This window comes from Lepus europaeus, chromosome 19 (genome assembly GCF_033115175.1).
Source record: "Lepus europaeus isolate LE1 chromosome 19, mLepTim1.pri, whole genome shotgun sequence".
Taxonomy (NCBI): Eukaryota; Metazoa; Chordata; class Mammalia; order Lagomorpha; family Leporidae; genus Lepus; species Lepus europaeus.
In genome coordinates, this window is record NC_084845.1 from 11,700,476 (window position 1) to 11,716,670 (window position 16,195).

At 58.9% G+C, this 16,195-nt stretch overlaps 2 protein-coding genes across 4 annotated transcripts; one reads left to right on the forward strand and one right to left on the reverse strand.

The window, feature by feature from the left end:
- Positions 1-1,275: 1,275 nt before the first annotated feature.
- On the reverse strand, positions 1,276-10,323 carry SNRPA (small nuclear ribonucleoprotein polypeptide A). Its single transcript, XM_062177836.1, has 7 exons — positions 10,217-10,323; positions 9,659-9,753; positions 6,471-6,643; positions 4,576-4,755; positions 2,953-3,126; positions 2,461-2,549; positions 1,276-1,651 (listed from the first exon to the last, which is right to left on the reverse strand). The coding sequence occupies exons 2-7, from the start codon at positions 9,729-9,731 to the stop codon at positions 1,492-1,494; spliced, it is 849 nt and encodes a 282-aa protein (XP_062033820.1). The 5' UTR covers positions 9,732-9,753; positions 10,217-10,323; the 3' UTR covers positions 1,276-1,491.
- A 273-nt stretch (positions 10,324-10,596) lies between these two features.
- On the forward strand, positions 10,597-16,169 carry ACTMAP (actin maturation protease). 3 transcript variants are annotated; one of them, XM_062177834.1, is made up of 6 exons: positions 10,597-11,512; positions 13,371-13,439; positions 13,823-13,947; positions 14,207-14,336; positions 14,427-14,497; positions 15,138-16,169. In XM_062177834.1, the coding sequence occupies exons 1-6, from the start codon at positions 11,097-11,099 to the stop codon at positions 15,473-15,475; spliced, it is 1,149 nt and encodes a 382-aa protein (XP_062033818.1). In that variant the 5' UTR covers positions 10,597-11,096; the 3' UTR covers positions 15,476-16,169. The 3 variants fall into 3 exon arrangements, with proteins under 3 accessions (XP_062033818.1, XP_062033817.1, XP_062033819.1); XM_062177833.1 differs by having other exon boundaries at positions 14,207-14,497; XM_062177835.1 differs by having other exon boundaries at positions 14,207-14,497; positions 15,293-15,435.
- Positions 16,170-16,195: the final 26 nt, after the last annotated feature.

Consider the following 16,195-nt stretch of genomic DNA (forward strand, 5'->3'; position numbering starts at 1 on the left):
GGCCCATGCACTTGGTCATCTTCCAGTGCCTTCCCAGGTACACGAGCAGGGAGCTGGACAGAAGGCAGAGACTCACACTGACACGGATAGGAGATGCTGGTGTCCCAAGAGGCAGCTTAACCCGCTGAACTAAAAAACTGGCCCTAAATTATACAGGTTTTGAGCTGATTTTTCAAAAAAAAAATTATTTACTTATTTTTTAAGTCAGAGCTACACAGAGAGCAATCTTCCATCTGCTGGTTCATGTCACACATGGCAGCAACAGCCAGCATGGGGCCTGCCTGAAATCAGGGGCCAGGAGCCAGGAGCTTTTCCCAGCTCTCCCACGTGGGTGGCAGGGGCCCAGGTAGCTGGGCTATCATCTGCTGCTTTCCCAGGCCATTAACAGGGAGCTGGATTGAAAGAGGAACAGCCAGGACTTGAACCGGCGCCCACATGGGATGCTGGAGTTGCAGATGGTGCCTTTACCAGCTATGCCACAGCGCCGACCCAATTTTAATCAACTTAAAAGTTCCCAGGTCAGTGGAAAATGGCCCAAGTGCTTGAGCTCCTGCCACCCATGTAGGAGACCCAGATGAAGTTCCTGTCTACTGGCTTCAGCCTGGCCCAGCTTGGGCAGTAGTGGGCATTTGGGGAATGAATCAGTAAATGGAAGATCTCTGTCTCTCCCGCTCTAACTCTGCCTTTGAGATAAAAAAAACACCCTCCAGGTCAGGTGATAGCCAGCTGAGCACCCCTGCTGTTGACCCTCCCTTGGTTCCCACAGCTCAGCTGCTCACACAGTGCCTGCCAGAGGCCCCTGCTGGCCACACTGCTTGTCTCATCAGCAGCTTCCCACACGTAGCCAAGTTGGTTTTGGGGCCTCTTCGTGAATTCCATCCTCACGGATGCTCAAGCAGGGCTGCAAGCTGGAGCTCCAGTGTGTCCAGTGCAGACTGCCACTCCTACGATCCTTCCCTGGTCCCTTTGGGACCGCTGCTGCCAGACGGCCCTGGTGCGCAGATCAGAAAAATGAAGCAACACCTCTTTCCTGACACACCTGCATCTGTTAGGAAACTGCTGGGGAAAAACCGCACCGTGCACGGCACCCCTGGGTTCCCACTTCCTGTCCTGAGTGCTGACTGAGGTGGAAACAGACAAGTGCCAGGGCAGTGAGCACCACTCGAGCCTGGACGGCTTCACTGTAGTGCTGCGAGCCTTCCCAAGCCTGCAGGCCCCAAAGTGCTGCTGTGGGGGGAAAAGCAACTGTGCAAGGCAAAAAACCAAGACAAAGGCTGTGAAAAACCAAGCCTCAAACCCACTTTAATTCCAGCCTGACAGCGCCAGGTGCAATGTCTGGGGCAGACTCTGGGTACAATGCTGTGTGGCGACCACTCACTCACACGCGGCTCTGAGAAGGCCCCCGAGGGGGACTTACCTTCAGGGGGCTGAGCCAAGGAGGGGAGGGGTGGCCCCAGAACAGGGGGCAGGGGCAGGTATGGGGACAAGGCGCTACTTCTTGGCAAAGGAAATCTTCATGGCGTTGTTCTGGGTGATCTTGAAGCCCTGCAAGGCGTCACGGGCAGCCCCGGCCTGCACCTCATTGTCAAACTCCACAAAGGCGATGTCGTGCCGCCCGGGCACCAGACGCACCTCCTTGAAGCCAGGAAACCTGGGAGGGAATGGCAGAGCTCAGGGACCCTGACTCGGCCCCGCGCGGGACAGACTGCCAGGGCAAAGCTAGAATGAAGAGCTTGAACACAAACACGCAGGCAACAATCCAGGCGGTGCCCAGATCAGAAACGGCACTGCAGTCCCAGGCCCCCCCCCAGTCAAAGCCAACCATTCCAGGAACTGCCGCGGCCCTTACTTCCACACCTTCCTCTAATTCCCTTCGTCTCATTCTCTTCACCTGCCATCCTTTTCCCAGCCACATTCTTACAAAATATGTATTGTTTTGTTGATCTGCTAGATATGTGGTATTTCTTATCTTGTTTCTCAAAATTCCCTCTTGGCACTATTACAGGTTTCTGCAGCAGCAGAAGCACCAGGTGAACCGCCCACACCCTAACCCCAACAGCGAGCTGCGGCCTTTGTCCCACAGGCAGGGCTCCAGGGTTTAGACACCGCGCCCCCACTGCAGCCTGGGATGTGCTGAGTTCTGCCAGGCTAGCCAGTGTCCAAAATGTCTATCGTTTTATGTGCACCCTCGAAGGTTCTCCATTTCAGAGACTGGGAAAGTAAGACCCAGAGCTTGGATACCCGTCCAACTAAGCGCGAGGGAGGCTAGCATGCCGTGGCCACGGGGACCCGCCCACCTTACCACCAAGGCACCCCCAGGCTGTGGTCCCAACCCAGGCTCCTCCTCCTCTTTGTACACCTTCAGTCCCTGTTCTTCCTGCAAAGCCTGAGTTGGCTCAGGGCTCTGCCAGCAGGATGCTGAGGCCCGTTCCCATGGTGACAGCCCCAGGCCCCACTCACTGGTTGAAAAGCATGGACAGCATGAGCTCGTTGGTCTCCTCAGGCAGGTTGGTGAGGAACAAGATGTGATTCGGGGGATTCTCGGACAGCTGCAGGGAGAAGGGGCCGTGAGCACATAAGCCCTGAGTCCGCCCTGATCCCCACCCCTCAGCCAGCCTGGATTCGTCCTGGCACCTCCTCTAGACACACCATCTGTTGTCACCTGTGTCTGCTCTGCTCACTGCCGTGCACCCAGGGTGCACAGTAGGCCCCAGTGCTCAGCACTAAGTCACAGATGAATGCAGGGGCTGCTGCTGCAGCTTCACACTGGCCCTCCAGACCTAGACCAAACCTGCCAACTCCACCCCGCCCAGGGCCCGACAGCTATGCTCCAACAGCACCCCCTCAGGGGGCCTGCCCAGCCCACCCACGCTGAGACAGCTCCCCTCCCCGATCCATCCCTTTCTACTGCCAGCCTCTATCTCTAGAGACCTCAGGGGGCCAGACACTCACAGGCTGGGCGGGCGGCATCTGTCCTGGCATCAGCTGCTGAGGGGGCATGGCGCCCGGCGGGAGCTGGCCGGGCGCGAGGCCTGGCGGCGGGATCATGCCGGGGGGTGGCATGTAGGGCGGCTGGCCCGGCATGTGGTGCATGATACGCGGCGCCTGCGTCATGGGTGGCATGCCCTGCGGAGAGAGGGGGCGGGATCAATGCAGGAAGTGGCAAGGGGCAACCCGGGCGGACACACACACACACACACACTCACACGGAAAGGCCCAGGCCTAAACAGAGGTGAAAACAGCGCCCAGAGAGCTGGACTGAGCCAAGGTGGACGCCAACACAAAAGGTTTTTTAAAAAAAAAAGCTTTAAGAAACTCCAGTCAGGCCTTAGTTTGTTTACAGATCTATAAATTTAAAGTTAAGATGGTGACAGCTGTTCACACAGAGAGGCAAGAATCTATGGTGCATTTTGTAAAAACAAAAACCAAAAACACATCACCAGATCCAGAGACCAGGAAAGAGGCGGACGGCAGGGATGGAAAGGGAGGTCAGGGCAGCAGCAGGAGGAAAACGGCACAAAGCTCTGGCCTGGCACAGCCGGAACCGGAATCCCAGCCTGGAGGCCGAGCGCAGGACAGCGCGCCCTGGCCGGAGCCGGGACACCCAGACTCACGAGAGCCAGAGCCCAGGGCTTTGGCATCCTGTTTAGCAAACAGGATGTTTCCACTCCTCATGCCCTCTCCAAGGTCATGAAGACATTTTCCTGTTTTCTCCTGGAACACTTGGCTCTGCAATTCATCTCACGCTACCTTCTGCAGGCTGAGAGGGAGCGTTCATCTTTTCCCCACAGACATCCAATCCCCAGCGCTGTTAACCAGGAAAAAATAAGCCCTAACCACAGTGAGCCGGTGGTGCCATGGTCACACAAGCGTGGCTGTTTCTACACTTTTTGTTCTGCCCCACTTGGCCCATCTTCCTGCCCTGAGACTGCTGGAGCTTCTAGAAGTCTTTAGCCCTGGTCCCGAGATCCCCCAGTCACTTGTACTGTAGGCCTTGGCCTTGGCACACACTGAAACGCCTATGGATCGTGGTGCAACGTGGAGGTGTCCCACCCGTTGCTGCAGCCTCCCTTCCCCCCCACAGCACTGCTCTGTGCTGTCACCAGGAACGGGCCTGCACACCTGTCAGATCAGCTCGGCACTGCTCTCCAGTGTGGAGTCTACTTGTTCCTAGTATAGAAACGAAACCACTACTTCTCACTGACTTTGTATTTAGTGGCCTTCCTAAACTAACTTCACTTATTAATCCCAATGGTCAGTTACTAGATTCTCCTCAATCTTCAATATAAACATTGACTTAAAAGACGGCAAAGACATGATCAAGCAGAATGAAACCAAGGGACAGACATGGAGAAAGCCCAGAGGGACAGCCGGGCAGACAGGGACCTGTGCCCTGGGCGTGGACACCACCACCCAGGTGCTCACCTCCCTGAGAGAGACACACACAACCTCAGCGAGGAAACGGAAGGGAGGGGTCTGAGTCCCCAAGGGAAGACCTTTCCCTACCCTGCCCCAAGTCAGGCAATGGGCTAAGGCCCAGTGCTGTCAGGGACACGCCTCTGGGCCCTGGCTTACCGGGACAGGGCCCTGCACGGCCCCCACCACGGGGGCCGCCGCTCCGCCCTGCACGGCCTTCTTGGCAGAGGGCGTCTCCTGGCTCTTGGGCTTCCTCTTCTCCCGCTTGCGGTCCCGCTCCACAAAGGTGCCCTTCATCTTGGCAATGATGTCCGAGTCGGTCTTGGCGTACTGAATGCGCTACCCAGCAGAAAGCAGGAGGTTACAAAGGCAGACTTGCGAGCCCAGGGCCTGGGTTCCAAACCAGACCTTACCAAGAGCTTGCTGAGAAACGTTAAGTTGGTTGGTCTCAACCTCCCCATCTGTAAAGTGGGGACAATTGTATCCCCACGTCAAAGCACTGTTATGTGGACTAAATGAGTTAAATGTTCAGAACAGTCCGCCACAGGGAGTGAGGGCTCAGCAGACTGTTGGTGTTTCCAAGACAGAGGGCCAGCGATGAGGTGTAGTAGGTTAAGCCGCCACCTATAGTGCCGGCATCCCTTATGGACGCCAGTTCGAGTCCTGACTGCTCCTCTTCTGATCCAGCTCTCTGCTATGGCCTGGGAAAGCAGCTGAAGATAGCCCAAGTGCTTGGACCCCTGCACTCATGTAGGCGACCCAGAAGCAGCTCCTGGCTCCTGGCTCCGGCTTGGCCCAGACCTGACTGTTGCAGCCACTGGGGGAGTAAACCAGTGGATGCTAGGCCTCTCTCTCCTTTTCTCTCTGTACCTCTGCCTCTCAAATAAAATAAATAATAAAATCCTTAAGAGAGAGGACGCCGAGCCAAAGGCAGGCTGAAGAGCCAATGCTAGGACAGGGGCTCTGTGAGGGGCAGTTCCACCCCCACCGTTGGGTTTTCAAGCGAAATCTCACTCTCAACTGTTCTCACTAGACACCACTAAACACCAGGCCCCTCCTAGGCTCTGACGTGGGAGCAAAACACACATGAGCCCTTGCCCTCGTAGGGCTCATGCAGTGGGGGAAGGTGCGATGCTTAAAAACATAAAGAAAAAACACTTTGAGAAGGAGATGTGGAGAACTGAGAAGTGGAGCTTTCAGACAGGCTCTGCAGAGACACAACAGGCACACAGCCACAGCTGGGGCACCATGGGCCACGGAGCCAAGTGGCGAGCCACCACTCGTCCTGCACGGAGCCCAGTGGCTGTGTGGGGAGCAGGGCTGAAGACAGGGAAGTCACTGCCCTCGTCCTGAGGCGGGAAGGCAGTGGCCAGAGCAGGCCGACAGCGCGTGAGGCCGCGGAGCCGTGCTGTGAACGCAGAGCTGACTGCATTGCCTGACAAATTCACACATCTGGGTGCCTGATGTGCTCCAAGCAATGATTTGGAGCAACAAATGAAGACAGGGAGTTCACACAAAAAGATTTACGGCTTTTATCCCTCAAAAGCCAACACTGCACACCCGAGAAAGGTAACGAGGACACAGCAACTCCAGGCTCACAAACGCACAGGGGACAACAGGCAGGAGGAGTCGATGCAGGGCCCTCTCCAGATGGAAGTGACAGGTGGTCCAGACGTCCCGGATGTGACCTGCCTGCTGCCCGCACACACAGACTCGCAGGTTCCCATCGGGCCTGCAGCCCAGCCAGGTGCACCTGACCTCTTCACTTCCCCCATCACGTCCACTCTCTCTCGGTTACACCTGAGCCTTACTTCACGCCGCCACCCCCCTACCCACGCTTTCTGCCTCACCTACCACAGAAGGCCCTGCCTGAACCTCGACTGGGTTAAGGGCCTCCTCCAACCGCCCCCACCCCAGGTTCCGTGCTCCCTCCCTGCTCTGGCCCTGAGTACTCTACCTACCTGTCCTCCTACATCCCCCCAGCTCCCCTGCTCACTGGTGTCTCTGTACAGTGTCCCAGCGCCTTTCGCAGGCCGCACTCGCGCACTGCTCACCATGGGCTTGTCGTAGAAGGGGAAGCCCTGCATGGAGCGCAGGGCGTTGGTGGCACTGCTGACCTCCTTGAAGATGACGAAGGCCTGGCCCCTCATCTTCAGGCTCCGTGACACCAGGATGTCCAGGATCTGGCCAAACTGGGAGAAGATGGCGTACAGCGACTTCTTCAGCTCTGCAGTGGGGGAAAGAGAGCCGGAGGTGAGCAGAGGCCTGGGCACCACATCCTGGCACTTGAGCGCCTTCTCTAGAGACCATCAGCCACGGGCAGAGAACCCCAACGCCAGTTCAGCGACCTCTCGACCCAGCCACAGCGGTCACTGAGCACCCCAGCAGCGGGGCTCGTGCCTGGGTACAGCAGAGCACGCTGATGTGCACAGGGCCGCCGTGGGGGAGCACGAACTCGTGCAAGGAGCGCTCAATGCCACCTGGCACACAGCAAACGCTCAACAAGAGCGCTTCTCTTCACTGCTGCCAGCACCGCGACAAAGGCCCGTGTGATGTGGCCCAGGCGGACCTTCTGTACCCCAACTTGTCCCCGTGCCTCCGGCCGCACAGGGACATTCAGGCTGAACAAAGGTGCCTTCTCATAACCCAGGCCGAAAGGAGGTCCAACCGAACAAAACACCAGGAGAGGAAATAAAGTGTGTGTGTTAGATGAGGAAGGATGGGGACAAGGATTTTTCATTTTAAAGATTTATTTATTGGGGCTGGTGCTGTGGCATAGAGGGTAAAACTACTGCCTGTGGTGCCAGCATCCCTTATGGGCGCCAGTTCAAGTCCTGGCTGCTCCACTTCCAATCCAGCTCTCTGCTATGGCCTGGGAAAGCAGTAGAAGATGGCCCAAGTCCTTGGGTCCCTGCACCCATGCGAGAGACCCGGAAGGAGCTCCTGGCTCCTGGCTTCAGATTAGCGCAGCTCCAGCTGTTGCAGCCAATTGGAGAGTGAACCAGCGGATGGAAGACCTCTCTCTCTGCCTCTCCTTTTCTGTGTGTAACTCTGTCTTTCAAATAAATAAATAATTTTTTGGGGGGATTTATTTATTTGAATGGCAGCATTACAGAGAGGCAGAGGCAGAGAGAAAGGACTTCCATTCACTGGTTCACTCCCCGAATGGCCGCAATGGCCAGAGCTGCGCTGATCCGAAGCCAGGAGCTTCTTCTGGGTCTACCATGTGGGTGCAGGGACCCAAGCACTTGGGCCGTCTACCACTGCTTTCCCAGGCCATAGCAGAGAGCTGGATCAGAAGTGGAGCATCCGAGACTCAAGTCAGAACCCATAAGGGATGCCGGCACTGCAGGCTGCGGCTTTACCCACTACACCACAGTGCCGGCCCTGACAGGGATATTTTGAAGCAATTAACCAAAAATTTCCCTAGTGGGAAAGTTCCCATCCTCTCTCCAAGCGCTAATCCTATGCTGGACTCTCCCCATTCTCCAGTCTTCCCTACCCCACTCAAGTTCACCCTCCATACCCGAGAAGGTCACAAGGGACAGTCAGGACAGGGGAGCAGCCTGGCCTCCCATCACCCTTAGAACAAAGCCAGCGCCTCACGCAGTCCACAGGGCCCTCTGAACCAACAGCTCATCGCTCTCTGGAAGCTTCGCCACGATTCACAGGCCTCCAGGGCTCAGGCCCACAAAACCACGTGTAGTTCCCAGAATGCCCCAGGCTCTTCTGCCCCTAGAACTTGCACATGCTGGGCCAAGTTAGGAACAATCTTCTCCTCGCTGGGACGTAAATACTGCTTTGTTAAGCTTTGTGATGCAGCGGGTTATGGCACCTCTTGAGATACCTGCATCCCATTTCAGGGTGCCTGGCTCAAATCCCCGCGACTCTGCACTTTCCACCCAGCTTCCTGCTAAGGTACTTGGGAGGCAACAGAGGATGGCCCAAGTCCTTAGGCCCCTGCCACCCTCGGGGGAGGCCTAGATGCAGTTCCTGGCTCCTCCTGACCACTGCAGCCATTTGGAGAGTGAACCAGAAAATGGAAAATCTCTCTCTCCCTGCCTTCCAAATCTTTAAAAATAAACCTAATCCCAGTTATGACAAATTGTCTTGAGGTGACAGTGATGCATTTCTCCAGGGGCCAGCACTGTGGTGCAGTGGGTTAAGCCACTGCCTGTGATACTGACATCCCATATTGGTGCCTGTTCAAGTCCCAGCTGCTCCACTTCCAATCCCAGTTAATGGGCTGAGAAAGCAGCAGAAGATGGCCGAAGCACTTGGGCCCCTGCACCCATGCGGGAGACTCAGATGAAGCTCCTGGCTCCGGTCTGGCCCAGGGCTGGTCGTTGTGGCCATCCGAGGAGTGAACCAGCAGACAGAGGCTCAATAAGGGGATAACTTACTAATTCACTACAGTGGAAGACGCTGACTTCGAGAACTCAGTTCTTTCCCTCCCGTGTGGGAGCTAAACACAAAGATGAACGCCTCCACCTGCACACAGGATGGCGATCACCAGAGGCTGGGAGAGGCGGGACCACAGAGGGAGTCTGGCTATCAAAACTAGGGGGGCTTGAGTGCGGTTCACTAACTGGGACAACTGCGCCACACTAACCTGACGCGGGAACAAGGAAGCCACACTAACTCCTAATTCTTATCTTTAAGTCGAAAACTAGCCTGGCGGTGGGTGTTTTGGTGCCGCCTACAACGCCAGCATCCTGGCTGCGTCCCAGCTGCTCCACTTGTGATCCAGCTCCCCGCTAACGTGCTGGGATGACCATGGAAGATGCCCCACGTACTCGGGCCCCTGCACCTGCGTGGGAGCCCCGGCTGGAGTCCCTGGGCCCGGCTTCAACCTGGCCCAGGCCCGGCTGAGTGAACCAGAGGATGGAAGATCTCTCTCCCTGCGTCTCTCCCGCCCTCCATTTTGGAGCCTCAGTGTCCTAATCTGACAAGTGGGACTTAGACAACGTGGATGCTCCTGCTACAAGTGTTGACAGCCCCATGAAAGTCCGTAACACCAGGGCTTGATGGGGCACGCCCGGGGGCCTACGGGAAGGAGTGGCAGCCGCCTGAGGAGAGATGGGGAAGGCTTCCTGGAAGAGGCGTCCCGGGAGGGGGAAGATGGCCAGGTCCAAGGGCAGAGCGTTCACGACACGGAGCAGCCAGGTCCGGCGACGGCTGAGGGAGGGAGAGGACGCAGCTCACGTGGGACAGCCCAATCCCCAGCACCCCGAGAACTCACCATCCTTCTTGATCTTCTCATTGAGGTTGTTGATATAAATGGTGTGGTTGGGGCGGGTCTCGGGAACTGCCATGGGGCGAGGCGCCGAGCGAGGGCTGAGAGGAGGAAAAAGAGGACCTAAGCCCGCGGCTTCCCCTACTCCCTCGTCTCAGGGCTGGCTGAACGGCGCGTTCAGGAATCTTCCCTCCAAAACGGAAGATGAGGTGAGGCGGTAGCGGGGAGACGATGGAGGCGCAGCCTGGGCAACAAAGCGTGCGCAGGACTCCGCTTCTGCCCGCGTGCTGAGGGGAAACGGCCGGGGTTTTACTACAAGTCCCAGCAGGCTCTGCGCGACCCAGTAGGCGGAACGCCTTAAGGGGAGATTCCCATTGGCCTACGCGCCCAAACGTTGGTGAGGAAGAAAAAACCCGGATGTAGGAGGCGGTTAGGGGCGGGACGGAACTGAGGTCCTTGACCTCGCACAGCGAGAAAGTTTCTCCAGACCAAACATGGAAAACCACCAGACCAAGCGCGCCGGCCACCTGTTGCCGAAGGCCGCCCAGACCCGCGGCTACTCACTGATAGGGCAGTGGCTCCCGCAAGCGGCGCCTGCTGCGTTCCTCAGATCAGACCACAAAACTTCCTCTCTCGGCCCCGCCTTTGCCTTTCTATAAGCCAATACCAGGGCGGAAATTCGGTAGGTAGACCAATCAGAGTAAGGGCTCAGCTGCTGCCAATCAAGATGACACTCGGGTTCCCGCTTCGGCAGAAGGCCCGCCCCCGGCCCGCTGCCTTCCTCTGCCCCTGGATCTACGGACCAATCAGCGATGGTCACGAGCTTCTTGCCAATAGGGACGCGGCATCCGTTGCAGTCTCTTCCGGAGGCGGTCCTTTGGAAACCCCACCTCTTCCTCACAGCCTTACGCCTTCTAGCGTCATCGCTAAAGGGGCGGGGCTTGGTGCGGGTGCTACACGTGATACGGGAACGGCGGTGTGCCGAGGCCGCCATTTTGCGCACCAGGAAGGCGCGTTTTGCTTCTTAAGCTCGCTTCCCTAATCCTGGCGGTATCTCGGCTCCCTCCGGCCTCCGATCTCAGAGCTTTCTCCAGCACACAAACTTTTCCTGTTGCTAGTCCCGGCATCTGCGCCGCGGCGAGGCCATTTTCCCTTCCGGGTTGACCTCTTGACCTCTAACTGAAAGGTCAGCTCCAAGGCTTCGAGGTGGGGCCTGGGGTGTGAGCAGGACCGCGCCTGAGCTGTCCCAGGCCAGCCCCGGGCCCTAAAGCCGCACCCGCGGGCGCCTCACGCCAGGTCGAGGCTGTAATATCCGCATGCTGACCCTGTCCCTCTCTGAGTTAACCCCCAACTTCCCCTGCAGGAGCCCTGCACAGCCCCAGGCACGCGTCTGCTTGTCTCCCTGTTAACCGGCTCCTCATGACTCGAGGCAATCCCCGCCTCCATGGCTTCAGATTTTAGCCCTGGTTTTTTCCTAACGCACTGCTCGGCCCCCAAATTCCGGAGCGCAACTCTGAAACCTTCAGATCGGCATCTCCGAGATCTTCGGGAAAAGTCTTCCCCTCCTTCCTCAACTCCCGCAGGCCCCAAAATGGCTGCCCCCGGGGCCCCTACCCTAGGGCCCCCCAGCCCTCCTCCAGAAGCCCCGGTCTCCCCACCTCCTCGCCCACGCCCTCCCCGCGGCCTCCAGGCCCCGGTGCCGCCACCGCCGCCGCCGCCAGCCGCTGCCGTGGGGACGGCTCCACCTCGTGTCTTCGGCCTAGAGAAGAGCCGGCTCCTGCAGGAGGCCCTGGCGAAGGCCGGCCCAGTCCCCACGGGCCGGGAAGACGCCAGGAGGCTCCTGAAGCTGCACAAGGACCGGTAGGGCCCCCGGGCCCCCTGCACCGGGACTGCAAGCCGCCACCTGTCCCCGCCCCGTCCCCATTTCCTGGAGAAGAAATGGCTGGATGGCTTCAGTCCCCTCTCCCCCGAGCGCCCCCAGCAGTGAGGAAAGCAGCCCCCCCAGTGCCTCGACCGGAGGGGGTGGTGGGACCAGGCCGGGGGCAGGGCCCAGGGTAAAGGGGTTTCCTTAACCAGGGGAAGGTGGGCAGGAAGCAGCTCCCCAGGGCACGCGGGGAGCTGTGCAAAGGGGTCCCGGACAGGGAGGCTGCCTGTGGGGCCTGCAGGTCATGAGCCAGGCAGGAAGGGTTAACGATGCCGGTGAAGGGAAGACGGGTTCTCGCCCAGAGACCCAAAGCAGCTGCAGCCTCCTCAGACAGGTTTCTGATGGGCCACAAATGCCCCAAGCAGCCGAGGCAAATTTAATGCAAATTACAACCACAAACTACAGCCTAGCCAAGGTCAGCTACTGATTTGTTTTTTTAATGTGGTTTTGTTTTTTAAAGATCTATTTTATTTATGTGAAAGGCAGCGCTACAGAGAGAGATTTTCCGTTTGCTGGTTTGCTCCCCATAGTGAACTGTGGCTGTGCCGCAATGCTGGCCCCAGTTTAAATGTTTTTTAAGTTGTGATTTAATCCTCTCAGCAACCCCATGTGGTGGGACCTGTTACTGTCTCATCTTCAGATGAGCAAACAGGCTCACAGAGGAGGAGTTGTGAGCCACAGGGCAAAGACAAGGGATGAGCCAGTGGGATGAGCAGGCTCTGTGCCTTCACCCCCACCCTGGCTGTCTGCCCCACGCCAGGTCCCTACATGGGAATCCTTGCCCTCTCACTGGCCTTGGAGTCGGAGTGTCCTGCCTGCACCTGAGCACTGGGCTTGTCATCACCCGAACTGGCAATTCCCTGGGTGCGATTGGTCAGGCCTGCGATAGGTGTGCTCTACAGGGCCCGCGCTGTGGTGGAGCAGGCCCAGTCCCGGCTGCTCCGCTTCCAGTCCAGCTCCCTGCTAAGGCACCTGGGAAAGCAACGGAATTCAGCCCGAGTGCATGGGCCCCTACACTCACGTGGGAGACCCGGATGGAGCTCCTGGCTCCTGGCTTCGGATTGGCCCAGCTCTTGCTGTTGCAGCCATTTGGGGGAGTGAACCAATGGATGGAAGACCTCTCTCTCTCTCTCTCTAAATAAAATAAATAAATACTTAAAAAAGAAGAGATTCGTTCCACAGATAGGTAGCCTCTTAGATGTCAAGTGTGTTGTTGCTTGGTTTTACTCAAGGGTGAGTTAGGGGGTCTGCCCTGTGTAACAGCCTGAGAAATAGAGCTGAGGGGGACAATACTCGCGGAGAGGCCGGCCTGTGGCCTAGCGGTCAGGATGCCCACGTCCCACATCACAGCACCTGGGTGTAATGCCAGCTCTGGCTCCTGGCCCCAGCTTCCTGCGAGAGTACACCCTGGGAGGCAGTGGAGTCAAGTGGATAGGTTCTTGTCACCCATGAGGGAGGCCTGGCTCGCGTTGCTGGCTCCCCGCTTCCGTGCCCGACTCGGGCCGTGGTCAGAGTTTGGGTATAGAGATGCCCCTTTGAGCCACGTCCTCACGTCCTCCTGGCTCCTGGTGGCGGAGTTTGCACACGTGCTGTTTGCCTTCGGCAGCAGAGGAAGGGCGGGGGTGGGCAGAAGGAAGATTCTGGGGAACTGAGGCTCGGGGATGGGAGGGGACTCACCAGGAGGGCATTCCCTCCACCTGCCTGGACGCCCTCTCCCCAGCCAGGTCTCGGGGCGGGGGAGGGGCTCTCGGGGCTGGCCCCCTTGTGACCTGGGCCTGGCTCTATCTACTTCAGCTTCCGGAGTGACCTGCAGTGGATGCTCTTCTGCGCCGACCTGCCGTCCCTCATCCAAGAAGGCCCTCAGTAGGTGCCCGGCCCCTGAGCCCTGGCTCTTCCTGGCTGGGCTTGTTGCAGCCTGCCTAGGGAGGGAAGGAAGGAGGAAGGGAGTCCAGGGGGACATCCGGGCCCCAGTGCAGTGTGGGAAACAGCAAGGGAGTGCACTCCAGGGAGTGAACGAGCCAGTCTGGTCCATCTCTACCTCTGCTCTGAGGCCAGGTGACCTCCCTTTTTAGCCCCAGTACTCCAGCCAGGGCCCAGGCTGTGGCCATTGCCCCCCAGTGAAGGACAGTCTCCCACCTGGCCAGGGACAGACCCGGAGCAGCAGACCTGTTCCCCACTCCAGTCGCCTGGGTAGAAGGGCCCAGCAAAGCGGGACTCGAGTGAACCACGGGGCTGTCCCTCGCCAGGTGTGGGCTGGTGGCCTTGTGGATGGCAGGCACTCTGCTGTCACCCCCCAGCGGCGTCCCCCTGGAGAGGCTGGTGCAGGTGGCCGTGGAGAGAGGCTACACGGCACAGGGAGAGATGTTCTCTGGTGAGTGGGGGTGGGGGAGGGCCTTGACTGCTCCCCAGGAGGGGACCAGGGAGGCTGGTGGGATGCTGCAGGCCCATGAGGGGCTCTCGTCCTCCTCCCGTTCTCCAGACCCCGTAGAGTGGGCACCACAGGGAGCCTGGAGCCAGGCTGCCTGGGGTCTGACGTCTGCTGGGCCTCACTCTGTGTGTACCGAGGGCTGATGGTTACGCGAGGATGGGAAGCTTGAGTCCCCAGCGAGCCCTCTGCTCCCACCCTGCAGTGGCCGACATGGGCCGGCTGGCCGAGGAGACGCTGGGCTGCCAGGCTGAGCTGCTGTGCGGGGGCCTGGGCGGGCCCAACAGGGGCCTTGTCCTGCAGCACCTGGTCGCCGGACACCCCATGCTCATCCCGTATCCCAGCGCCCAGGGGGGAGCAGGTCAGGGGCGGCAAAGGGTGGGTCCAGAGCCCTGCCACGGGTTTGGCCTTAACACCAGCACCAGCTACGACGAGGACTTCAACCACGAGCCGTGTCGGAGGAAGGGCCACAAGGCCCACTGGGCAGTGAGTTCAGGTGGGTCCCCGCTCTGGCCGTGCCCTCACTTGGGGCCGCCCCATCCCCAGTTACTTCCTCACCTTCACCCTGGTGCCACCCATGTCCCCGCAGCTTAATAAGCAAAGGACCTGGCCCCAGGTGACTGCCAGTTAGGGCTTCAACAAACAGAAGAGGATCAGCCTGCGGTCTCCAGGCTGTGACTCTGGCCAGGTTTCTGCACCTCTCTGGGCTCCCACTGCCCAGGTGGGAATCTGGGGGTGGTAGCCCCTTTGTAGGCAGAGCTCAGAACCTCAGATCAGTCCCTGTCTCGGGGCCTAGCCCAATGAGTGTTCACAGGATGAACGCCATCCGCCTGCCCACAGGAGGCCCTGGTCCAGGCCGTGTGGCCCTGCAGGCTCCCTCTGGGTCTCTCCTGGACAGCTGCAGGTGCGGAGGCCGGGCTGGCTCCTCTGTGCTCACCGTGGCCGGCAGCATGGCAGAAGGCTGTAGCTTTGGAGCCGGTGCCGGCAGTGTTCCCACTGCCCCCAGTAACCACTCTGTGGCTGGGGACCAAGGCCGCAGCTTCCCTGGAGGCCTGGGAGGGAGGTGACCTCAGCGAGCCCCTTGTCAAGGCCTTGTTGACTGCTACTCACCTCTTCCTCCACCTCCTCTCCCCCAGGGGTCCTGCTGGGCGTGCAGCACGTACCAAGCCTCAGCTATGCTGAGGACCCCGAGCTGCCAGGCCTGTTCCACCCAGTGCCCGGCAGGCCCTGCCAGCCGCCGTCCTTGCCAGGGGAGGAGGTCCCCGGAGCCACCTACCTTCTCTCCAAGCAGGGCAAGAGTTGGCACTACCAGCTGTGGGACTACGACCAGATCCGGGATAGCAACCTGCAGCTGACTGAGTTCTCACCCTCGCGGGCTGCCGACGGCCAAGTCTACGTGGTGCCCACCGGTGGGGTGCAGGCTGGCCTCTGCGGCCAGGCCCTGCTCCTCAGACCACGGAACTCCTGCCACTAGGTGGGGCCGGGCCCAGGCCACAGCCTGGCTGTCACCACTTAAAGAATGTTCTAGTCTGACCGGCTATGGATGGCCCGAGTTTGAGCCACATCCCTATCCCTACAGCACCCACTGACCCCTCCTCTCCAAGGAGAGACACCTCAGACCCCACCCCCGCCCATCCCACGTGGACAGGGCATCCACCCCTTTCCCACAAACCACCTCTCCTGCAGCACGGCCACAGGACTGCTTCCCACTCTGCTGCCAGCCTGGCCCACTGCTCCTCGCCTCAGCTCAGGTTCCACTTCCTCAGGGAAGAGCCCTTCTGTGCCGGCTGGGCGCCCTCACCACTTCCTGTCTCCCCCACACCAAGCAGTCACACGCTGACCTCTGCCTGCTGTAACAGCAGTTCCTCTGGCCCGAGGCCGAAGCCTGGAGCAGGAGTCATGGCCTTAGGCCGCGTGGCCGGCAGGTAGCAGGGTCACCGCAGCCAGGCCTCTTCCTGAATTTCAACCTGGTGCTGACCACACACTGTTCTCCCTGTACGGTCCCACACGTGCGTGCATGGGGCATGTCGAGTAGTTTGTGAAAAACGAGATTGTAAAATTTATTTTGATAGGAAAAACCTTTGAAGTCCACACATAGTATGCATCTTCATGAACTTTTTGAAGTCCCCTCATATGCATGGATTTTGACATTTTTGCACCAAAATAAACTTACCTTTTAATTCCATTTGAATCT

Bases quoted from the DNA above. Each gene is read 5' to 3' on its own strand.
- SNRPA (XM_062177836.1), bottom strand. From the start codon at position 9,731: ATGGCAGTTCCCGAGACCCGCCCCAACCACACCATTTATATCAACAAC. The intron at 6,644-9,658 runs GTGAGTTCTCGG...CCCCCACTGCAG, and splicing joins TGAGAAGATCAAGAAGGATG to AGCTGAAGAAGTCGCTGTAC. The intron at 4,756-6,470 runs GTGAGCAGTGCG...TCTGCTGGGTAG, and splicing joins CCTTCTACGACAAGCCCATG to CGCATTCAGTACGCCAAGAC.
- ACTMAP (XM_062177833.1), top strand. From the start codon at position 11,097: ATGGCTTCAGATTTTAGCCCTGGTTTTTTCCTAACGCACTGCTCGGCC. The intron at 11,513-13,370 runs GTAGGGCCCCCG...TATCTACTTCAG, and splicing joins CTGAAGCTGCACAAGGACCG to CTTCCGGAGTGACCTGCAGT. The intron at 14,498-15,137 runs GTGGGTCCCCGC...CCTCTCCCCCAG, and splicing joins CCACTGGGCAGTGAGTTCAG to GGGTCCTGCTGGGCGTGCAG.